The 25,548-nt window shown below is 38.3% G+C and overlaps 1 protein-coding gene across 2 annotated transcripts in view; it reads left to right on the forward strand.

Annotated features, from left to right (window-relative positions):
• Positions 1-25,548, forward strand: part of Grid2 (glutamate receptor, ionotropic, delta 2) — a 1,023,751-nt gene that overhangs the window by 837,345 nt on the left and 160,858 nt on the right. For both annotated transcript variants that reach the window (XM_013029731.1, XM_013029732.1), the window contains one exon: positions 12,678-12,873. In XM_013029731.1, coding sequence (XP_012885185.1) covers positions 12,678-12,873 — 196 coding nt within the window. The remainder of the gene's footprint in view (positions 1-12,677; positions 12,874-25,548) is intronic.

Consider the following 25,548-nt stretch of genomic DNA (forward strand, 5'->3'; position numbering starts at 1 on the left):
ATAAAATGTCCTAGACAGAGACAGACATGGTTTTGTGTTTTGCCAGTTCCTCTTCCCTTTCCTAGCTTCTCCCTTTGCCAGCGGTCTTGGAGGGCCAACCTCCACCCTGCCCTAAGAATCCGCTTCACTTCCTTACTCCTCTGACCCTCTTAGTGCGAGTGCCTGTCATCTAAACATAGTCCATTTATTTTGACGGCTTTCTCCTCCACTCAGACACCTACAGACACCACTAGTCAACTCCCTTCTCAAGACCTAGTGCTAAAAGGTTAAAAAAGAGTGTGATGCACTGGATAATATCAAATTATGAGGGCTAGGACTAGGCTTTGGGGGAAAGATAGGATCTCTACTAGCTGGCTAGCTTTTGATCTCTTTTGTCATATAAAAATTGTGTGTTTAGAGAAAGTGCTGCTGATTTTTCAACATTTGCTATTGATTTGAGGTGTGGGGAGACACATTTGCAGAAGAGTTTGGGCATTTCTAGTCTCAAAATAGCTTTTTTTTTTAATCTTTTGCTGGTCCCAGAGCTTGAACTCTGGGTCTAGGAGCTGTCCCTGAGCTTTTAAGCTCAAAGTTAATGCTCTACCACTTGAACCACAGCTCACTTCCAGCTTTCTTTTGTAATTTAGTGGAAATAAAAGTCTCTCAGACTTTCCCGCCTGGGGTTGGCTTCAAACCACAATCCTCAGATTTCAGCTTTCTGAGTAGTTTTAATAAAACCTCCCAGAATCAGGATGGACATTTCATACCAATTTGCATGGAAATCTCTCCAAAAGAAAATATCACCTAATTGCAAATTGAGAATAATTTCTCTGAATCATTCTTTAAAAGAAAAAAAAAGAATGGGATGATTGTAAGAAATCTACAGACCTGCACTCTGGGAAGAAGGAAAATGTTAAATTATTATGAGACACTTCATTTTTTGCTCTGTTTTGTTCTGAGATGCCAACACTTCTGCTTTTAGTCTGATCCATTACAAGATTCACTAGCTCTACCTTACTTTCTACTTTACTCTGACAGTGATGTTTCACCAGATTGTTGAATAGACTCTTAAATTAGCTTACTGGTATTTCTTCAGTCTTCTTCCTAAGCATTCCACGCCTCTCCCCCCCTCCACCGTGCCTGAAAAATTTTGATCATGTGAGTAATGTTTTGAGCTCTTCAAAGGACCTTCCAGAGGAAAAAAAACTTACAAATTACTATTGATTTCTCATTTGAATCCACGTGTTATTTTATTTAGGCCGTGCTTTTCTGTAGCATGAAGATGTATGATCACATCGTAGCTTGTTAGTCAGCCGGATGCACAGTAGCGCTCAATGGTTCAATGTCAGCCTCAAAGGGTATATTGACTAAAGTTTTCTCCATCAGTCTGCATGGGTCTTGATACTAATGAACATTTTCAGTGTTGATTTGAAATATGGAATAGGAAGTAGGCTTATTAAATATGCAGATTGCTCTCTATTGAGTAGGGGTGATTATTGCCTAGAACTACACTGTAAGAATGCATAAGGACCTTGACAAATTAAGCAAGGTGATGGGAAATAAGATGAAGTTTAAGGATAACTATGTGACCATTTACTCCAAGGCATGCATACATGTGTGTATGTGTGTGTGTGTACATGCATGCACACTTGCATGTTAGGTAAAAAACAGAGGATAAAGACAATTTTAGAATGAACAATTTATCTGACAATTGCAAACTTGATGTGTAACACTGCTGTTTAATTATAAAAATGACTAGAGTCATGTAGTTCTGTAAATATTGTTCAAGTGTGTGTGTGTGTGTGTGTTACAAGGGTTTGGAATCAGTCTTGTGCTTGTTAAATACGCATTCTCCCACTTAAGCCATATCCCCAGCCCTTTTTTGTTTGTTAGTTATTTTTCCACCAATCTTTGATACTTTTTGCTTGGAGCCAGCCTCAATCTATAATACTTCTACCTATGTCTCTTGCATGGCTGAAATTTCAAGGATGGAAACTATGCTCTCCTTGTTTGCTGAAGATGGGGATTCCTGCTAATTGTATGCCTAGATTGTCTTTGAACCATCATCCTCCCAATCTGCCTCCTGAGTAGCTGAGATTACAGGTGTGAGTTAGTTATCACAGCCTATTGTCCAAGACCTTCAAAGCTACCACAGCCATTTTTTGGGGGGGGTGGTCCGGTCATGGGGCCTGAACTCTGGGCCTGGGCGCTGTCCCTCAGCTCTTCAGCTCAAGGCTAGCGCTCTACCACTTGAGCCACAGCACCACTTCCAGCTTTTTTCTTTTTGCTTATGTGGTGCTGAGGAATCGAACTCAGGGCCTCATGCATGCAAGGCAAACGCTCTACCACTGAGCCACCTTCCCAGCCCCATACCACAGCCATTTTTAAGGTCTATAAAGTGTGCAAGCCTTATACTAGATATGGCTTCGATAATATCAGAACGTAATAAGTAATAGATCCTGTGGATAAGAATTGAGTGGATTTAATATTTAATTCTACATAGACAAAGCTAAAGGATGAAATGAAAGAAGAAAGTATTATTACATAAAGATTTGCCCAGCTATGGCCCACTTTCTGAGGACAAAATGAGAGGCTTCTCTGAAATTGGAGGGTTTGAGGTTAAGCATGAGTAGGGACTTTCTGGTGTTTAGTTTCCTCTGTCACTAGGGTACCTTAGGAAGTCAATTGAGGGCTAGCTTATGAACTTTAAGGTACATAATTGAATAATGACTGCTTTTGGTTACTCTTTGGAGTTTTGTGATGGAATGATTGATTATACTTTCTCAGATTGTTTAGCAATTTGGTCATCCTCAGGGAAAGTCATGGAATTAGTGAAGTTCTTCAGATATCGTTAAGAATGTAGGAATAGGGCTGGGAAGGTGGCTCAGTGGTAGAGCGCTTGCCTTGCGTGCTCAAGGCCCTGGGTTCGATTCCTCAGCACCACATAAGAAAAAAGAAAAAAGCCGGAAGTGGCGCTGTGGCTCAAGTGGTAGAGTGCTAGCCTTGAGCTGAAGAGATGAGGGACAACGCCCAGGCCTAGAGTTCAGGCCCCACGACCGGATCCAAAAAAAAAAAAAAAAAAGGATGTAGGAATATAAAAATCTATTACTCCACTGTTGAAGTCTATTGGATTATTTGAAGATGCCATTTAACATTGAAAGATGCCAAATATCACATTTGAGGATGTTATTGTCAGCTAGAAGTCAACAATAACAGAAAGAAATGCTAGCCATACAAATTTACAGTAAGCCTGTGCTTATTCCTAGTGTGTTGGGGGTAAATAAACACTGTATCGTTTTTCATGATATAGAACAAAGAAACTACACATACTTTGTCCCATACATAGGAAAAATGAAAGATGCTTGAATTCATAGACTAATGGATCATTTTACAATGGAGTTTTTATTAATAAGTATATAAAATATATAATTTACTATCCTGTATCACATATTATTTAAATATAATATATAATATTTTCAAGATGTACATGTACATGTATTTAATGACTTATTAAATATTGATAATTAATAAATAATTAATCAGCCATCATCCTATATGACAATTCTGTTAGCAGTTTCAGGATACATAATTCAGGTGGAAAAATGTGAGGTTGACTACATTTAAGGACTTATGGTGGCAAAATTAGTTGCTAATTCAAAAATGTAGGTGAAGAAGTTGGAATCTTACAGATTATTCCCTTACATTGCATCACATTATCACTTTGGCAAGAGTTTAGCAATGTCATTATTATCTATGATTCATATTAATAAGATGTACAGAGCATTTCTATCTTCCTCTGGGTTTTCTAAAATGGCCTACCTTGTCCGCTAGCATGAACCAACTTTTAAGTTTGTCTGGGAAAAGTGAATCTTTCCCGTGGGGGGAGGATGGCCCTTCAGTAGTTTATAGCATCCATCTTTCTGCTTCTGAGCTGCTTATCTTTGCCCATTCTACATTGAGCACATAGAGTGTAAGGGTTCAGACCCTGACTATGCTGTCGCTCAGATAGTCCTGGAAACAACCCTGAATCTACCAGGAAAAGTTCAATGCCATCCATTTGTTGGTCTACCAGGAGAGTACTCCACCTAGTAATTCTTCCAGAAGGGAACGTATCCTCCACATGCATTTGACACACTCTTTCTACAGCAGCCACACTGGAAACTGACTGCTATTTAAGCAGTTCTTAGAAATACAGATCAAACAAGCATTCTTAAAAAGCTCAGTGCCCAAGGACTAGGAGCTGTCTTTCATCTAATGAGCTCTGCTGTTCTGTACGAAGGAGGGGTCCCAGGCAGGTGATGGATTCAGGATGTGGGTAGAAAGAGGCGTGGAACAGAGGAACTGGAAAGGCTGCACCACATAGTGGAATGGCTCATTGGCTCACTCTCTCCACATCCCCAACCCCTTGGGGTCCTCAATACGCCTCATAGAAAGCTTCTTCTCTATCCAGAAAGCCTGGCTGTGGAATGATCAATGGGGGGGGGGGCGGAGATCTTTACCCTTTACCCTACCTGGTATTATTTCAACTTCTGACCTTCCGCTTGGTCTTCAAAAGGCTTCTTCTATGCTGAGAAGTGATCTCAGCACCTGGACAGGAATGAAAACCCAACACTTTGGTTTGTATAGTGGATTCCTAATGAAATCTTCTCTGAGAGGCCAGTTTCTTACACTAAAGTGACTTTGACCTTAGTATGTTCAAAATAAGCAACCTAATATTATTTGGCTAAAGAAACATCTACCTCTCTACCTCTAAATCAGCTGACTCACCTATATTCTCTGCAAAGAGCCACAGATACTAAAAATAGCTCACTGGGCTCATAAGAACCAAACCACCTACAAACAAAATTTCCTTACTGACCTCAAAGAGACCTGCTTCCCTCGCCATCTGTGTGCAGTATCCTTGGATTTCATCAGACCTTCTCCACAAACTTCTGTGGGAAACTCAGTAGTATTAGAGAGAGTAAATATTCACTCCTTGCTCTTTTGATATTTCTCTCTTCTTTCACTAGGGAAATTGTAAGCATGTTTATGTATATTATAATCATTTCAGTTAAGAGAGTTAAGAGAGTTTGTTGAGTGGTTTTATATTTCTTGTTTCTAACATTTCAGACAGAAAAATCACTCATGAAATGAAGTCTCTCTCTCTCTCTCTCTCTCTGCACTGAAAACTTTAGAACTACTCTGGCATTTTTGTTCCAAGTCCTGCAACTGCCAGAATCATGGACAAGAATTGCAGCTTTTCCAAATGTGTGTGTTCAGTCCCGTTTGCTTGAGTTTTCTTTTTTTTTATTTGCCTGGATTCTGATTTTATTTATTTTACATACATGGCAAAATGCTTTGGCAAGCAACTCACTGGAGGTCTGATAATGCTTTCTCAGCTGATTGATTTGGTTGCAGAAGAAATTCCCAAAGATCTCTTTAAAAAATTAACTGCACATACTTCAGGCCTTGATAAATTACCCACTAGTAATATACATTAACAGCCTGATATTTATGCAATTTTAGTTTCATGGGTATATGGACTTTCCAAAATGGAAGTTTTTGTTTTGTGTTGTGTGAGATGTTTTGTTTGTAGTCAAGACTAGGCAAAATAAACCAGCTCCATTTATTGCTGTCTATTTTTCCAGGCTCAGAACTCAAGGGTCTGATCTCAAAGATGAAAAAAAATCCTAAGAACTACCAGTGTGTATAGTCTAACAAAGTAGATAAGGAAGTAATATTGCCTAACACTAATCAAATGTGAATCTAGGCCAGGAGCAGGGAAGAGATAGTAGATTTCACAAGGTGGACAAGGAGGCAACTTCTGTGGAAAACACCTCCCAGGGAGCAACAATATGATAAAAGAACAAGAAGAATAGTATGTTTGACCTCTACTGTGGTCTCTACTGTTATTTTGAATGAAGCAGGTGTTATGTTTAATCATGGAAATTAAAAGGCTTCAAGATTTTGAATGGTATTCTAAGGGTACTGGACTATGTAGGAAACATTTAAAAAGACGTCAATGAGGAAATTTGCCCTAAATTGTACATATTCATAAGGCCACTCAATGAGCATTTCCACTGTGGCAAGGAGGATGGATTAGCAATGGGTTAAAGTAGAGCTAGGGAGAAAACATGGGAATGGTTGCCCAGATTAAAAAGGATAGAGGTTGGCCATGGATCAAGGTGCTTTGTTCAGTGGCAACTCTATTGTACAACTGCTTAAAATTGATACTTTTTTTTAATGACAGGACTTTTGATAACAAGAAAACAAAGCTAGTGCCCAAATTACAAGTGTCAAGCGATTAAAAAATCTAGAACCTGATGACAGATTAGTTCAACAAGGACCTTAGCAGGAAGGGTCAAAGATAGGAGAAGTGACTAGCTGAGAACTGAACCTCACAGGAAAGCACGGAGTTCTAGAGAGTTCTAGAGAGTTCTAGAACCCCTAAAAGAGAGGGACAAAGTAATAACAATAATACTGATAATAAAGTTGAAGAAACGATAACTACTAATACTTGAACACTTAGAGAGAGCCAAGCAGTAGACAAGACCTCGGCCATCCACCATCCTCATTCAAACTTCTAGATCACTTCACATAAAAGTATTTCCTAGTTAGCGAAGAAATGAATCATAATTTGGAGAAACATACGTAAATTGTTCAAGGATTACAGCGCACGTTAAATCTTTTATTTCTTTAAGCCCATGATTTGGACACCCCAGGCTTTTCCACACAGTGCCCGTGTGGACCCCTCTTTGGCAAGCCTGCCCAGTCCTGTTGCCCGGCATTTACCTTTGGTTTTTGAGTTGGAATGCGATATTCTCACTCTTGCTGTTAGTTGTTATTATTATTGCTTTGGGATAGAATGCCTGCTTCTGCACTTGACCTCAAAGCTCTCAGCTGCCACCCTTGGTGCTGGGCCGCGGGCTTTGGCAGGTGCTGCATTACACGATTGCTAATGAGCCCTTGGGGCTGCAACCCTCTCTGGCCTTTGGAAGATGTTCAAACAGAGACTACAGCAGGCAGGTGGGGATGTAAAGAGGCGGGAAGGCCTGAGTTGAGTCCGATCATGCTTGTCACAGTCCCTGTGTGTGTGTGTGTCTGTTTTCCACCTTCAGTCTCTATGCCTGAAGTACCCAGTGCCAATCACTTCCACGACATTCCACTTCTTTCCTGATCCAAGGAGAAATCCCTTCTGTTGTACTAACTTGAGCAGACTTAGACCACTCCACAGAAATGGGATTAAACGTAAAATATCCCAAAGCCAGGGCTGGAAGCACAAATTGTCTGTTAGAGAGTATTCCATACAGGCAGGCTCATTTTTTAATATATTTTTAATTGTAAAGATACTGTACAGAGGGGTTACAATTATATGAGCAAGGGAATGAGTCCATTTTCTATCAAGCATTGTTACTCCCTTCTTTGTTTTTCCCCAACCATCCCTTTCCTCCCCACCTCCCCAACTCCTCCCCGACCCCTGCAAAGTTCTAAAGTTTTCAACATAGTGTCTCCTATATCTCATTGTTACAATGGGTCAACCTGTATCCTTATTTCAGCATTTTGTTATTTCCCCTCCCCTCCCCAAATTAGAAAAAAATGTATAAACAAGATGCTGGGCACCAACATCAAATACAGTGAAAGCAGGAGTTATACCTTGGGGGAGGAACACACAAAGAAACAAAAAAAATCACATAGTACATTATAAGTACATTAAAAAGAACAATACCAAAGGTAAAATTTCTTATTTCCCTATCTTGGGGGGTTCATTTTGCTTAGAATCAGGTTATATGGGCATATGTACATAGTTTGTGACCTCTTCTGCTTGTCTTAGACATATACTAGTTATTGCAGATAAGGGAAACCATGGGACCTATGCTTTTTTCAGTCTGTCTTACTTCACTTAATATAATTTTTTCCAATTTTTTCCATTTCCTAACAAATGGGGCAGTGTTATCATTTTTTAAAAATGGAGGAGGAAGAAGAAGAAGAGGCAAAGATGAAGTAGAGAAGTTAATGAAGTTATTTGAAAGGTTTATATAAGTAACTAACATTTATTTTTTTATTATCTGTAAGTAGTTGTACAAAGAAGTTTCAAAAGGCAAGTGGGTTAAAAATATGAATGTTCACTGCAGAACCATTAGATTTTTAATAAATTAAGTAGTTGACAGTTTTAGAAATGGTAAGCTAAATATTTTAACAACACATTCCTTGTAACATGATTTTACTAATAGTCAGTCTTACAAAGAGTTTGCTTTAAAAGAAGCTATGACTGTTTAGTGCCATAGACTCATATATAATTAGGAATGTTAGGCCAGGTTCAGTGGTTCATGTCTGTAATTGTAGTTCCCCAGGAGGTCTGAGATTGGAAGGACCACAGTTGGAGGAAAGACCATAGTTTGGACAAAGAATTCCTAAGACCCCATTTCACTCAACCAAAATCCATTCCTGATGACACATGCCCATCATACCACCTATGTAGAAAACATACACAGAAGGATTATTGTTCAGGCTGCTCTCTGCAAGAGTCTAGAACCTTGTTTTTAAAAAAAGTACAAGTGAAAAAGAATGAAGGCATGGTTCAAGCAGTAAGGTACCTTTCTCACAAGCCCTGAGTTCAAATCCCAATGCTGCCACAGGAAAGGAGAATATTCCGATGTTACTTAACTCTAGTCCATGTGGAATCTCTTTTTCAACAATATTTATGAAAGGTCATCTTTCCTCTGCCAGTTCAAAAAAATGTAGTGAGACTTTCTTTAAGGAGTAAAGAATCTCATGATCATTACAATGTAAATATTAAAAATAATAGTCATTCTGATAGGTTCTGTTACAACAAAGGAGGGTCCTGCTACCCTCACTACTTCACAGAGAAGAAAGTAAGATTGACAGAAGCACCGAGCACCACACTGTTCCCAGAAAACACTGTCCCCAGGTCTACTTGCTGATAAATCTGGCAAACCAGAGGTTTCAGTGATAGCTGTCACTTATAATTGATATAAGACTATCACATAGCTCAAAATTAGTTTTTAACATTTGCAGGAGTTTTCAGTGTTGATTCTTCCTAAGAAAGAAATTTTCCTAGATCTACTCAAACCCCCAGCATTTATTTTCATAGAATTGCCTAAGTTTTGCATTTCTGCAATGCTTGTAATATCCATGTGAACAGTACCCTTTCAGTATCATTTAGTATCTGACATTGCTTAATAGGACACCCATCTGGGAAATTTTAAAAAAGAATCTCAGATGTTGACTGGTTTGACAACTGGTTGACTTACTTCTGTGTGTGTGTGTGTGTATGCATGCGTGCGTGCATACGCTTCCATTCTTCCAGGGAGGTGTGCAAAGATACTAGGGCTTGATCCTAGGATCTTCTACTCCCACTTGGAATTTTCACTAAAGGCTGGTGCTCTTCCACTTGAGCCACAGCTCTACTTCCAGCTTTTTGCTGATTAACTGGAGATAAAAGTCTTACAGCCATTCTTGCCCAGGTTGGCTTTGAATAACGATCCTCAAATCTCAGTCTCCTGAATAGCTAGGATTACGGGTGTGTATACCCATACCAGGCAGCATTTGTTTTATTTTATAATTCATAACATGCATGTAGAAGCCATCATTTTTACTCTACATGAATGAGTGAGTAGTCGGGAGACTGAGAGAAATGGGCTCAGGTTCGGTCATCACAGAGTGAGCATTTGCTACATTCTGTCAGTTTTTTGGGATTGTGTGACGAGGAGAAAATGGAGTATATTAGTCTGAGTTTCATCACAGATAACTACTCTAAGTGATCTAGATTTTCTCAGCCCTTCTGTGGGCAAACATTGCCTATTATTAAAATAAGAAATGTGAATCACCATGATAAATTATATGACACTTGCTTATGGGTGATTCTGGAATTGTGTAGTATTTTAAGGCAACAATGGGGCATATCTAAATAGAATCCACTCAGCCTTTGGCCTTCAGATACAAGGTTTTGAAGATTGTTAAATCTTGTATAATAACCTATTAGATTTCTTTTAGGGGTGCATAACTTAAGCCATACACTTTCTGCATGCAGAACCTGCTTTAAAATCTTATTAGCACGGTTGGCTCTTAAACCAGCTTTCTCTTTCTGTAGCAAGTTATGTCAATTCATTCATTTTGCTTTAGTCATTTCATTTTTGTCACTCTTAGTGCTATCTTGGTGTGCTATAATAGAAGGACACTGAATCAGACAAGCTGTAATTTTTATTGCAGGCATGTCTCAAGGCAAATTTATAACCTGAACTTGATATTAGAAACTACTAGAGGGAACATGCCTTTGTTTTAAATTACAAAATGCTCTGCTAGTCTAAACTTGAAGCATGTTGAAAATAAACTCCCTTTTTGTCCTGACACCAGGAACTCCAGATGAGCAATGTATCAAGATATTTCTTTTAAAAGTTATTGTCTTCAAAACAGTTTCACCAACCAAAGTATGATCTCACCACCACTAAATTGAAGCTTTCTATTAGACCTATTAGATCTACCAGAAAAGTGGACAGTCATATCTGTTTCTGGAGGGCCTTCTCCATTCATGGGCATTCAAGCTCTGTGTACAACTACCTCTCCTTGTATTTGTAGAAATGGAATAGGTGTGGCCTGCCATTTAACCTATATAGATATGTTTGATTTCTTCTTTCTGTGTTATTTGAGAATTTCTTCCATGGGTGTTTTGAATACAGAATCACTCCCACTACTAAAAAAAATAGATTATTCTCTCGCAACAAAATTATTATTGATACCCTATCACCAAAATAATTACATGGTGTTCCAGGAATAAATGTCACTCCCAGTAAATTGTGTCCCAGATATACGTAGCTCATTTTCTATCCTTTCTCCCTCCAATGTTTATTTACACAAACACTTTATTTACACAAACACTTGGGATCTCCAATCGTTAGAATAACTAGAAAATTCTGCTTATCAAACAATACTTTTGAAATGTATCCTTTATACAGCAGATATGTAGAGCCAAAAGAAATTATCATCTGTTTTCACAGAGTAAATGAAACACATCAACAATGCAAGCACATTAAATTTTACTGAAAGTTGCTATTAGAAATTGGCACAAACGCTCCTCTAACAGAGCCCCTAATTTATTGTTTGCAACATAATTTCATACCTTCAGGAGAATGAGAACTACAAGAATATTCACAATGTTGGTTTGAGAGACTTATATGAAATTACTGGCTAACTCCATGTAGAGCCAGACAAAAGAACAGAAGTACGTATTATATGAGATTTATTGTCCACAGTTGTGAGATATCTTAGGAATTTATTATTGTTCACTGGATGGTATAGTGCTTCAAAGCATCTATCTCCAGTCCCAGAAGTTAGTGAGCTTGATACATGACAGTATTCTATTTTGAACATTATGCTAAAGATACATATTAGTTCTGAAGTGCCAATCATCTGCACTGGGCAGCTGTACAATCTCAATGACTTTCCAGAGAGTGGTAACTGTTTCTCAGAGTGACTCTGAAACTCAACTATCAAGCTCTACATTGAGGGTCAGAGAAGGAAACTGCCTAGAAATAGATAGCATGGGACACATGGGACACATTTCTAACCCAAATATTGGCTTGGAAAATCCTGGAGCATTATCCCAAAACAGAGGAGATGACAAATCTCTTCAGCTCACACAAGTATGATATATCCTTCTTAAACATAAAGAAGAATCAGTCTCTTTCTCTTCCTATCTTTCTCCCACTACTTTTCCTCTGTCCATCTCCTTCTCTCTTTCACTCCTTCTATCTTTCTTTCTCTCCTATCTCTTGCCCCTACCACATACACACAGTAGATCAACTATAGCAAAGGAAATAAGAAACAGCATCTTATACACCATGGGCTGTGGGGAAAAGCAGCCTCCATTTGTATCCTAATCTCTCCCTCACTGACCATGCTATCCGGTCTGATCAAGGATAATTTCCTCACGTATAACATGGATGAAATAGTTCTCAATTGCTTGTTATGTATGCAGTAGACAATAGTGACTACCATGAAAACGGTACTCATTTTTGTGCATGTGATTGATTTCAAGGCATGTTGTTTGTATAAAATATAATTAGTTTCTTAAAAAAACGGGGGGGGGGCCCTACTGGTGGCTCATACATATAATCCTAGCTACTCAGGAGGCTGAGATCTGAGAATGACAGTTCAAAGCCAGCCCAGGCACCAAAGTCCGTGAGACTCTTATCTCCAATTAATCACCAGAAAACCAGAAGAAGAGCTGTGGCTCAAAGTGGTAGAATGCTAGCCTTGAGCAAAAGAGCTCAAGGACTGCACGCATGTCCAGAGTTCAAGCCCCATGACCAACAAAAAAAACTATGAAAGCCTTGACACCTAATATTTATAATGTACTGAAATTAAACAACTAAAATATAACACATAGCAATTTAATTAGTCATTATTTTAATATTTCTAGGCTTTTTTCCCACGAGAGTTCACAAGAAAACCTCTGCAATACCACCACAAATGCCCATTTATTCTGCAATAGTAATTTTGACTTTTTATAATTTTCCACATATATCTTACTGTCAGGTTTCATGTATCACAGCATAATAGCAAGAAGAAAATCTAACTCAATGCATAAGAGATTCGATATCTGTCTCCGTAGACATTACTGTTTTCTTCCTTTGACTTTGTTTCCACTTGCAGATATTCAGTTCTCTTTCCTGTGTCTCTCTTTTCTCCCAACAACCAAGGTCTCTGCAGGACCTGTCCAAGCAGACAGACATTCCTTACGGCACAGTGCTGGATTCTGCGGTCTATGAGCATGTCCGCATGAAGGGGCTGAATCCTTTCGAGAGAGACAGCATGTATTCCCAAATGTGGCGCATGATCAACAGAAGCAATGGATCAGAGAACAATGTCCTGGAGTCACAAGCAGGTGTTCAAAAGGTACTGGTTGTGGTTTTCCAATAATAGTCTTTACCAGCTCGCCTTTTATGTTGCAATTGCGAAATTGAGATATTTGTATCTCTTGCTTTCTCTAACCCTGCCGGGGAGTCTTTAGTTAAATCATGCCATCTATAGGTTTGAAGAAGGCTTCGAGGCAACTTGGGACATTATTAAAGAGATTTTAAAGCCTTTGGAACTCCAAAACTAAATTTATACATACTGGCATTTTGTCCAAGAAAGGATTAAGGACTTATAAACATGAAGGCTAAAAATAGTTCTTTTTCTACAAATCTCCCTCCAAGTATTATTAGGGTTATCTAATTCCTTTAAATGATTCAGGGTATTTTCTGCATTTGTTTCTAGCTTAAAACTCTATCTTGTATGTGAAGCTATTCAGAAATATAAGCTAATCTTGTCAGCAAATAAGGTTCCTACAAATGTCTGCTACCATTTTCAAATGTGAAAATCTTTATCTACATCTTACTATTCTATAGCCATCATTTGGAAGCAACTATACAGAAAAAGACTTAGAGTGGCTTGTTTCCTTTGTTAGAGAACTTAACGTTCCTTTTTTTTTTCTTGCTGAACTGTAATTTATTTACACGTATACAGAAGTAATGCAGGCATTATCAGCCTCTATGAGAACACTGGTTTGTTTTTATTTTGGTTTCTGTTTTGCTTAAAATTACCTCCTTTGGGTAGCCTGATAACAATCAGTGTTTGGCATGAATAATTGAATACTTATAAAGCTGGGCTCCACATGGCTCTTGCCTGTAATCCTAGCTACACAGGAGAGATCTGGAAGATTAGAGTTCAAGGCCAGTATAGACAGAAACTTTACTAGACGCCGTGTTCAAAATAACCAAAAAACAGGATTATAGACTATGGTTTAAGGAGCAGAGCACCAACTTAGCATATGCAAGGCCCTGAGCTCATATCCCAGAATCTCCAAAGAAAGAAAGGATGCTTCAAATACATGAAGAAGGATGTTACTAAAGGAATAATAGTGTCCTGCCCGCTTTCTGTATGACCTTTCACAGCAACATGATGTTTGACCTCATCTGAGTGTTCTATTCAGAATACAAATACTTCAGGTTTTCACTATTAGAATTACTGCACCACGGATTCCAGCACTGCTGTCGGCCTTGTCATGTGAAACCCTTTATCTGCACCTGGCCTGCAGGAGTCAGCACAGGGGTGTCATCATTTTGATGACAACGTCAAGTTCTCCACACTCTCACCGTGTCCTTAAGGAAGTGACCATTCTTAAGAAGTTAGCAAAGGCCACTAAATAGAGAAGTAAATAACCTTGAGGTGTTCACCATGGCTTCTAGTGCATTTGCCCTTATTGTGTAAATTCCATTTTCCCAGAACCCAGGAATGGATCTAAAGTGTCTGTTTCTTGTCTTTCCCATGAGGACCTGGAACTTCCATCCCTGGAAAGAACGGTGTCCTCAACTAGAGAATTGGGGGGGGGGGAATGGAAGGGTGTGTTGGGGGACTGAATGAGCAGGTATGCTGGGGAGGAAAGCAAGGTGGCCATAGAAGGTAGATTAATGTGAGCTTCAGGGAAGGTATATTAAGTGGTCTAGGAAGTTATTTTACTTTATATCATCTGTTGTTAAACGGATACTTTCTGGGACCAGAGGTGTCAAACTCAGTGGAATTATATATGCATTAGGTCCTGTTCAATCCCCAGTATCATCCCTCCTCTCCCCTCCCCACACACTTGGAGAACTTTTCCTCTTAAGGATTAGTGTCACTAGAAATTCATGGTATACACTTCCGTTTCAGGATCCAGAGTTCCCATAACTGGTCATTTCTTTCAATACTGTCCCATTCCCAAGGACTTTCATTCTCTCACTGAACATACACATTCTCTCCTTTATGGGATGTGTGCATTCAACAAGTATTGAGTGCCAACTGTATACCGACCCCTGACTTCGGACCTGGAGACTCGCACAGCAGCAGAGAGATGGTCACTGATTTCATGAATGGAAAAGTTGGGAAGGAAGGTTGAAGGGGAGATCAAGTGTGAGATTGACTAGAGTGATTTAAATCAGGGTACATCTGTGCAATGAAAAATGGGCCATGGTTGTGAAAAGTAAAGAGAGAATGTACAGGTCACCCAGCTCCCTTCTGTTTTACTTTACACAGTGGTGAAATGACTTCAGTCAGTTCAGGAGTTAGAAATATGACCTTTGTAAGTCATCTACCTGGAGTTGAGTCCAGCTCATTTCTTAAAAATTAAAGTGTTATCTGAAGACTGCTGGTTCATGCCTGTGAGCTACTTAGGAATCTCTGATCTGAGGATTGAGGATCAAAGCCAGCCCAGGCAGGAAAGCCCATGAGACGCTGATCGCCAATTAACCATTACAAGGCTGAAGGTGGGAAAGCACCAAACACAAATGAATAAAGTAAGGACAGCACCCAAACCCTGAGCACCAGTACTGGCACTAAATTAATTAATTAATTAACTAATAGGTAGATAATGAAATGTGCAAATATAACTTAATTATTTAAAACTAGTTGGGGCCTTAGAAGTTTGGTCATATTGGTAAAAAAAAAATCCAGCTTCTTTCAGCTTTTGTCAAGATTAAATGAAATAATACAGGTAAATATTCTTAATAAATAGCACAATTAGAGCCATGAAACTATCTCATAAAATAATGAGAGCTTGTAACTACACAACAATTCTTTAGCTGAGCATCAGGGGCTATAAGCTGAGCGTCTTCAGCTGAGCGTCTAAGTAGCTCTAGCTACTTAGGAGACTGTAATCTGAGAATCAAGATTACAAGCCAATCCAGGCAACAAACCATGACACTCCTATCGCTGATTTTAAAAAAAAGGCCAGAACTGGAGATATGTCTCAAGTGGTAGAGCATCAGCTGTGAGTAAAAGCACTAGCCTCTGAGTTCAAACCCTAGTACACCAAAAAGCAACAACAATAACAAAAACAAAAAAGTATTATTTAATAATTAAGTATTTCCTAGGGTTTAGTTAAAATGGTGATACAATAAAAAAGAAAATGTAGTAAAAGAAATCGAAAACATTTTCTACCCCAATAGCCTGCTAATAAAGAAGACTAATAAGCTTAAAATTGCAACTTTAGTCATCAAATGCTTATTGCCCTATATTTATTCTGTTCCCTGATTGGCTACAGGGGTAGTGAAGAATACCTTATAAATTCACAACAGAAAATACCTAAGTAAAATTTGTATGTAGTATTTGTTTCTTTCACCCCAGGCAGAGACAACTCAAAATTGATTGGACAGATCATAGGCATATTAAAAATATGCATTTTGATTCAGGTGGCCAAGTTTTGAGAAGTTTCTATTTAAAAAAAAAGAGTAAAAAAAGAAACAATAACCTCTTCACCTTCTAAAGTTCACAAGAGACTCAGGAACTAAGAGCTGCAACACAGCATACAACTGTGGAACCTTCTTTGAATAACTGGTCTTGCACATCTTTAGGCTGCTTTTTGTGTTCTGTCATTGATTTTGAATTTGTCCAAGCAGAAGGGACCCGAGAGGTCCTCTAGGCCAACATTACACTAAAGGCCAACTTTCTGTGGTATCTGTGCCAGGAATCTGTCACAGCCTCCCAGCCAAGCCAGGATCACTGTGAACAACAATCCTCACAATCTGTAACCTTAAGTAGATCTCATTAATGTCTCAGGCTGAGCTTGTTCTTAATTGAGCTGCTAGTCTCATTAAGTTTCTTTTACTTGAAGGTAGTTCCTGATCCCTTCTAGCATCTTTGTTCTGCTATACCTCCCCACTCCCAAAAGAAATCTATGCAAATGAACATGAAGTCTAGAGTTCTGATTTACTATTCTTGTGAGATGTTCACCCATCCTGAACTATCCTAATTAAGCCAGAACAAATTTATTTCTGTCTTGCTCTGCCCGGGATTTTTGCATAAGTAAAGAGAGAATGATTTAAAATTGTAACTGATTTTTTTTCAGGCATACAACAATTATTTATTGAGCACTTGCTATGTATCAGGCGTTAGTGACTGGAGTGAACAGTAGTACAGAAATTTAAATAAATACCTTCATAGCATTTACCTTCTCACAAGGTAACAGATAAGATACAAGCAAAATCTGTATCATACATTTAGTAGGGAGATGTATTTAGTTGGAAAAAGTAGAAATAAAAGTATGGAGATAGGAGAAAGAGAGATAGAGGAAAGGGAATGAGGAAAAGATCAAAGGTTGGGCAAGGTGGAAGCTGTGAACACTGCTGGTGTTTGAGCCTCAGTATAGTTCAGATTGTATCTTAATTGGGAAATGAAGGCATTTGAATTTCTTAAATCCCTTCAAGTGATTCTGATCCACAATGAAGGTTGAGAATGACAAACGTAATCCTGTGTAAGCCACTGCTTTAATGACTTCGCCTGTACTCTGATATTGGAAGCCAGTGGAGGGTTTTGAGCAGAAAGCTGACAGGATCTTTTTTTAAAAAAAAGTTTCTCATGGACTTAGTGAGAGCAGGAAAAAGCCAAGGTTGGAAGACATGAAGAGCAATGACCCACCACAGCAGGCTGAGTGTGACGCTTGGTGCTTCACCACTATTAGCACCAAGTGTGTGAGTGCCATTATTGAAAATGTCCTAACCTGGGCAGGGACTGAGCTAGAAGAAAGACAAGCTCTTTGGAGAAGAGACAGAAGCGATGGAGACATTAACTACTAAAAAAGGATGTCTCTAAAGAATCAAATCACCAAGAATCAGCAGAAAACCAGTATTTGCAATTGAGAGCAAGCCAACAGATAAAATCGGCTCTGTATCTAGTGGATCCTGATCTTACCTACCTTAAACCCCTGAACCAGGCTGGTCAGATCATCTTGTCTGTTTTTTTTTTCCATTTTCCCATCCTCTTAGAGCTCTGTAGCCTCATCTGGCATAAAGATGCCAAAGTGAATGATAGTTTCTGAATCTGCCTCAGAAAGATGTAAGGGAGAACTTGAACTTGCATGTGCAACTTGTTGCTAATAATCTGGGTTTGTGACTTTAAAATCTGGGTTAGGCCTTTATAGAAATAGAATCATAGAAATAGAATCACGAAAGGACACATTGCTTGAGGAAAACAAAATAAAATGTTAAACTTCCCTGGGCTATTGAAATGCCAAGCCTAAGTTGTCATACCATTGGGCCTAGGAGGGTGGCGGGATATTTACTCCATTTGCCCTTTGCCAAATGATTTCGACAAACAATATATGATTCATGTTTGCAATTCACCCTGCAGCTGGGAGCTCAGGCCCCAGGAGTGCATTTTCTGCTCTCTAGCAATCAGAGTTGTTAGGTCTGTGTCAGTAATGACACAATGCAGGAGGAGGTCTCTAGCAACTGCCTAGTAGAAAAGGCACAAAAACTGTTCCTAACTGTACTGCTCATGCATTTTTGATGCCTGGGAATTGGATAGGTTTTTCTATAAAAGTGATGGTCATTTCGTAGTATTACCTTTAAATAGTTGTGCAAAGGAGTTGCCACTTACCAAAGCAGTTTTTTTAAATATAATATAGCTTGATCAATGTTATCCCTTTCAACATTCTCATCTACCCTTCCTCTACCCACCCTCTCTCTCCCTCTTCTTAATTTTGTCTTAAGATACACATTGGATCCTTGTTTGCATTACGCCCCCTTCTCCTCTTCATTTGTCTACCCCTTTCCTTTGGACCCCACCTCTCCCTTTTTGATGGCCTGCTTCCACGTGTTCTATTTTGCTGAACTTTGATTTTTGGCTTTCTAAGGAATTGCACTACTCGCGATGTCCCTGGAATCTGCCGTACTTCAGTTAACACATTTCTTTTCATTGATGGTAATCCTCATGAATATGTGAAATCAAAATCCATCTTGGTTTGATATTGCCTCAAAAAAAGGAAAGGGGAAATGTTGAATCATAACGTATTTACATGGTCATAAGCACTTTGAGTTGTGAACATGTCAAATTCAGTGTGTGAGATCTGTAATAGATACATGTGTGTATGCATGCACCTATGTGTGTGTGCGCATACTGCTTCTCTGTATCAGAGTGGGTGCTAATGAAAATAATGGAGTGTTCCATAAATGCAAAGGTGACACTGTCGTTACTGCTATTAACAGAACATAGAGTTTTAAAATTGCTTTTATTTCATGGTGGTAAATTGAATGCTTTTAAGCCACAATGAAAGGTATTTCTTCCATACTTCCTCTTTTAATTAGCAATATTCAGTTCTAAGTCATCTGTTCTCTCATTCCTTTTATCAGCAAGCAATAAGCCAGTAGCTGCCAAATAAATGCATTCTAACAGCCACCCACCAAGAACTGTTGAAGACATTAGAACATGGAGAAAGTGGAGCTCCCTCCACTAGGTGAAGAGACTTCCTAAGGTCCTAGAGGAAGGGATGTTAAACTTAAAGTCAGGCGGACTTAATTAAGTAAATGAGAGGTAGTAATTAGCTGGGAACAATGGCACAAGGTGAACAGAAATACTGTATAGACAGGAAGTTGAAAGGAATTTTAGTTGAAGAATCAGATACCACACAAATGATGGAGAGAGAGGAGCAGCCTGTGTCCATGGAACAAAGATACCTACCAAGTACGTAGCATGTGAATCTCCTAATTAGACCCTAATCGTATCATCCTAAACCAGTGAGCAAGAGGTATGAGAAGAATTGCCAAAGATACTTGAACAAAATCAACAAAAGCAAATTTCTGGATCAGAATGAAGATATCACGTTTTGGGACCTCAGTTTTCTTCCATGTATTTAAAAAGTGTGGAAGTGCAACTGATGGATTCTGTAATATTTTTTTCTGGAACAAATGTTTAGTGGCTCTTTAGATTCTAATCTCAAACTACACATAGTAGTTACATGAGAGAAACTGCATAGCCAGAAAGCACAGAAGATACTAATAGGAGTACCAAGCCCCTGCTGTTAGTTTTCGTTTAATACACAGCCATGTGTTCTAGCAGAAAAAAATTTCAAAGGAATTCTAACATTATATAGTGTTCTCCAAGATGAAGAAGAATGTGTAGGTAGATCTTTGACTTTTGAAGGGTTCCATTATATTCAAAATGTATCTATCTATCTATCTATCTATCTATCTATCTATCTATCTATCTATCTATCTATCTATCTATCTGTCTATCTGTCTATCTGTCTATCTGTCTGTCTGTCTGTCTGTCTGTCTGTCTATCTATCTATCTATCTATGGTGAATTGTCTTGTTTCATTGTTACTTTAAATAACTACTTCATAGGCCAGTTATAGTTTCTCATATCTATAATCCATAAGATCAGCCCAGGCTAAAAGCCCTAGATCCTATTTGTGAAAATAACTAAAATAAAATGGGCTGAGGGGACGGTTCAAATGGTAGAGCACCTACCTATCTAGCAGCAGAGGTTGAGTTCAAACATCAGTCCCACCAAAGGTGAGGAGACTGCTTTGCAAATTTGAAAATTTATATGCACTGTGAAAATTTTCTGTTGGAAAAGTACAAAACATTAAACCAGAATTAAGCCAGAATTTTCATCAGTTCCTTCTCACCCACTTTTACCTTCAACATTACCCCCATGCTTATGGTGGAATAAAAAGCTTTATGATTTGATTTTGCTTTTATATAAGAACACACCGTTCCTTTATAAAGTTTCCTTTCATTTGAATTTAGACTTGTACTCTACTTTGGTCATTTCCAATTTCTGTGTTAGAATCATCTTTCAGGTTAGAATACATTATCTGTAAAGTATTATTCTAACACTCTCTGAACAGTGCATAAACTACCATATTTATTGGATCCCTGGCCTTGTTGAATACTTTCAAAGTTTTATTTTCTCATGAAACAGCTGTCATAAACATGCATTTTTATGTATCCACGTTGTCTCATAGGCCCAGCTTAGTATGCCTTTTTTAAGTAAAATAACGCAGTGGCACTTTGTCTTATTTGCTCCTCTGCCCTCATCCCTCCAGGACTCTCTATTCTAGTCCCTGTCACAGCAGCATTTATGATGCCTGTTAACAAATGTCATGACAGGCCAACAGCATTTGGTTGAGTCCTACTATAAATCAACACACACCAGTGTACACTTCATATAGTAACAATTCCTTTGCCAGACAGTGTTTTCAAAGAACATTTATTTTCTGTGTGTGTGCATGTATCGAGATCAATGTTTTGTTCCTGTCTATAAGTTTTTCACTGTTTTCTATTCTCTTTTTTTAATCCCTAAGAGTATTAAATATAGATGGGAATCTTACAAAATTTATTTCCCACATAATTATATATGGAGAAAGAACTCATTTTTTTTCCTATGGCTATTTTATAATGAAGACAATGCATTTCATGTCTGTATCTTTTTCCCTTGTTGTGAATTTAGGTACTTAATGCTTACTTTAGTTTTTAGCATTCCTTCCTTTGTGATAGATTTGGTTTCCATTATAAGTTTCATTTGCATTGTGTAGCCTCTGACTGTTTTTCCTATCCTCAAATGACCTTTCTGCACTAATCATTCTGATTTGTGTATTCAATGTTCTATTCTGATTTTTTTGTTCAATTGTTGAATTCATTTGTCTGATTAAAGCATAAATGCCATGACTACTAGCATCTCTTTCTACTTTTGCATTTCTAAGATTAATTGTCATCTTGGACATTTCTGCTTACACATTATTCCTTTCTTATTAAATATCTGTAACTGTTACTTTCCTTATTTTAAGACTTATTTTAACTTATTTTAGAGCAATGAGTATAGTATAACATGAACTCATACTTATGTGTGGTAGAAAACAATCTACTTCAATTTTCTCTATGTGAGGGTTCATTTCGCCTAGCATCATCTCAAATGGTCATATGTGCACAGCTTTTGAGCTTTTCTGCTTGTCCTAGACATATACAACTGCCTGATTAATAAGTAGGCTAAAGACTTAAAGAGAAACTTCTCTGAAGAGAAAATAAAAATGGCCAATAGACATCTGAAGAAATACTCAACTTCTCTAGCCATAAAAGAAATGCAAATCAAAACAACATTGAGATTCCACCTCACCCCAGTTAGAAAGGCTATATCAAGAACTCTAATAACAACAGATGCTGGAGGGGATGTGGCCAAAAGGGAACCCTACTGCATTGTTGGTGAAGTGTAAACTTGTTCAACCACTTTGGAAAGTAGTTTGAAAGTTCCTCAAAATATTCCACATAGAGCTCCCCTATGACCCAGCAATCCCACTTTGGGTCATTTACCCAAGTGATCACGAACAAGGCCATCCTAAAGCTACTATATTTATTGCAGCATTATTTACCAGAGCTAAGATAGGGAACCAACACAGATGCCCCTCAGTAGATGAATGGATCAAGAAAATGTGGTATATATACACAATGGAATTCTATTCCTCCATCAGAAAGAATGACACTGCCCCATGTGTTAGGAAATGGAAAGACTTGGAAAAAAAAATATATCAAGTGAAGTAAGCCAGGCCCAAAGAAACATAGGTCCCATGGTTTCCCTTATTTGCAATAACTAATATGTCTAGGACAAGCAGAAAAGCTCAAAAGTTATTTGATTTTTTTAACTTGTGCTAAAGCATATGCAAAAGCATTTACCATCTTTACTTTTAAGTTCAGTTCAGTGGCATTCATCTTCAGAACTCTTGATCTTTCAAAACTAAAACTGTACTCTTTTTTAGTAAACTTATTTTTCTTTTTATTTTACATCACCTTAACGGTGATGTACAGAGGAGTTACAGTTACATAAGTCAGATTATCAGCACATTTCTTTTTGAAAAATGTCACCTCTTTCCTCATTTTCTCCCAGGTTTTTTTCCCTCCTGACCCTTCTTCATCCCAAGTTGTATAGTTCATTTCCAACATAGTGTCTAATGAGTATCAGTGCTGAATTAGTTCATCCTCTGTCCCACCATTTCTGTGCTTTCCCTTCCCCTCCCCAAATCAGATAAACTTACATACAAGACAGAGGGTACAGAAATCAGAAACATCAACAGAGGGGAAAAAATAACACAAAAAGTAAAATTTAAAAAAAAACTCTGGTTTCCATTTCTTAGAATTCATTTTGATGAACATCACTTTATATGATCATACACACATAGCTATTGAACCTTTTGTGTGGATGTTTGCAGTCCTGTTTATCAAGTCCAAGTGTAATTTTTTTGTCTTACCATCCATTATGTTTACTTGTGGATTTATGGACACATTATAATTACTACAAATAAGGGGAAGCACGCTGCCTATGTTTCTTTGGGTATGGCTTACTTCTCTTAATATATTTTTTGTCATGTCTTTCCATCTCCTTATAAATAGAGTCATTCCTTCTGATGGAAACATAGAATTCGATGGTGTATTTATACCACATTTTCTTCATCCATTTGTCCACTGAGGAGCATCTGGGTTGATTCCATATCTTGGCTAGGGTAAACAATGCTGGAATGAACATGATTGTGCTGGAAGCTTTTGTGTTGTTTACTCTTGTTTGTGGTCAATAAGATGAATGCCCAAGAATTGCTAGTCATAGGGAAATTCTGGTCTTTTGAGAAACCTCTAGACTGCTTTCCAGAGTGATTGAACAAGTTTACATTCCTACCAACACTTATTCCCTTCTCTGTACTTTTTAAATGATCATTCCTTATCTCACCAACCACTATTCTACATTCTTTCTTTTTTCTTTCTTTCTCTGTGTTTCTTTCTTTCTTTCTTTCGTTGTTGTTGTTACTGCTGCTGCTGCTTCTGCTGGTCCTGGGGCCTGAACTCAGGGTCTGGATGCTGACCCTGAGATTTTTTTTGCTCAGGCTAGCTTCTACCACTTGAGACCCAGCTTCACTTCTGGCTTTTTGTTGGTTATTGGAGTTAAGAGTTTCATGGACTTTGCTGCCTGAGCTGGCTTCAAACAGTGATCCTTAAATCTCTGTCTTCTGAGTAGGCAGAATCACGGTGGCTTTCCTCTTTCTCTTTCTATGGGTTGACTACTCTGTGTATTCCATAGAAGTGGTATTATACAGTTTTTGCCCTTTTGTGAGTGATTATTTACTTAGCTTATGACCTGACTCAATATTCTTCCATGGCATTGCCCTTGTCAGAATTTCCTTCCATTTTAAAAGCTGAATAGCATCCCATTATGTATAGAGACAACATCTTGCTTATCCACTTATCAGCAGCAGACACCTGGTTTGCTTTTACTTCTTGACTGCTGTGAATAATGCTACTGTGAACGTAGGTGTACAAATACCTGTTAAAATCACTGCTTTCAGTTCTTGGGGGTATGATATCCAGAAATGGGATTGATAAAACAAATGATTCTACTTTTAATTTTTTTATGGAGTAGCCATACTCCTTTCCCTAGCAGGTACCCCATCGTGAATGCCTACACATACATTCCAACTTCTCCATATCCTAATCCCTATTTCATTTTTACTTATGTTTCTTTATTTTAAAAGTGGCCACTGTAATTTATTTAACTTTAATATACATCTTTTAGCAATATTATGTTAGCTAATAAATTTGGATCACTATTATATCTAAATTTTGCTGTAATAGAAATTAGGCTGCATTAGCTTAATCTTCAGAGTCTTATTTAAAAACCCTGGTCCTAGGCCCAGGCCAGTGATCTCCAAAAGTGTGGACTTGAGACCAGCAGCACCTGAACCATCTGGGAATCCATATGAATTAGAGGAGATGAGTCTGATCAAATGTGCATGTATGTAGATATGTCAATACAAAGTTCTCCTAGTACAACTAAATGATACCAGTAAACACGTGAGGGAAAAAAGTCACAAATTATTAAACTTCTCCTCAATCAAAATTAATTGAGGACTTCTGAGACCTGGAATTTGTGTATTAACAAGTTCTTCCAGTGATTTGGATGCATCTAAAGTTTGAGATCCTGCTGCATATGGCTATAGTTGTAATCCACTCCATCTACTTGCTTTAATCTATTACACTGCAATGGAGGTTTTAGGAATCTAGAGCTATGGGTGCATCAGGTAATCTAAAATCCTTTACCCCCTTAGTTAGATACCTGAGTGCCTTTATGTGTAATGTGACATTATACATATGTATATATGTATATAAGTTCATAATTATATTGTATGTATCTCATATATATGATTTGAACTCACATGATTTTTCTTGAATTTGTTGACACTTGAGTTACCTTCTTTGCTCCTTCTATGCAGGAGAGCTCACACTAGAGGCTGAGCGAGGGACACGTCAAAGAGCAAGCATCACTTCCCACTGTGTCAGCATTTGCTTTGTAGGAAGCACACGGAAGTTATCTGCTCCCTGTATATCCCCACCTGATTTTCTGCCAATGCTCCTGCCAGCTCACGTCCAACACTGAACTAATTAACTCTCTTTGCAAGCTGATGTTCATCTGTCTGTGTTCTTGGTTTCTGTTAAAAGCACCCATGTCCTCCCTGCTATCCAAGCTGGAAATGGAGGAGTTTGTTTGTTTTGTTTTGTTCTTGCCTTCATTCTTTATGAGAGCAAATGAATCACTTTACCTCTCAATCTCCCTCTGTAGTATGGCTCCCATTACTTCCTCCTTCCCCTTTCTACTTCTAACTCTGTAATTCATGCCATTATTACTGTCCTCCCAGACTATAGAAATAAGTAGCTAATTGGCCCCCTTCTGCAAATTAATCTGCCCTCAGCCTAGTACTGATAGGGATCCATCTTTGATCCAGCGCTGTTAAACGTCC

This window comes from Dipodomys ordii, unplaced genomic scaffold (assembly GCF_000151885.1).
Source record: "Dipodomys ordii isolate 6190 unplaced genomic scaffold, Dord_2.0 Scaffold122, whole genome shotgun sequence".
In the NCBI taxonomy this organism is placed as follows: Eukaryota; Metazoa; Chordata; class Mammalia; order Rodentia; family Heteromyidae; genus Dipodomys; species Dipodomys ordii.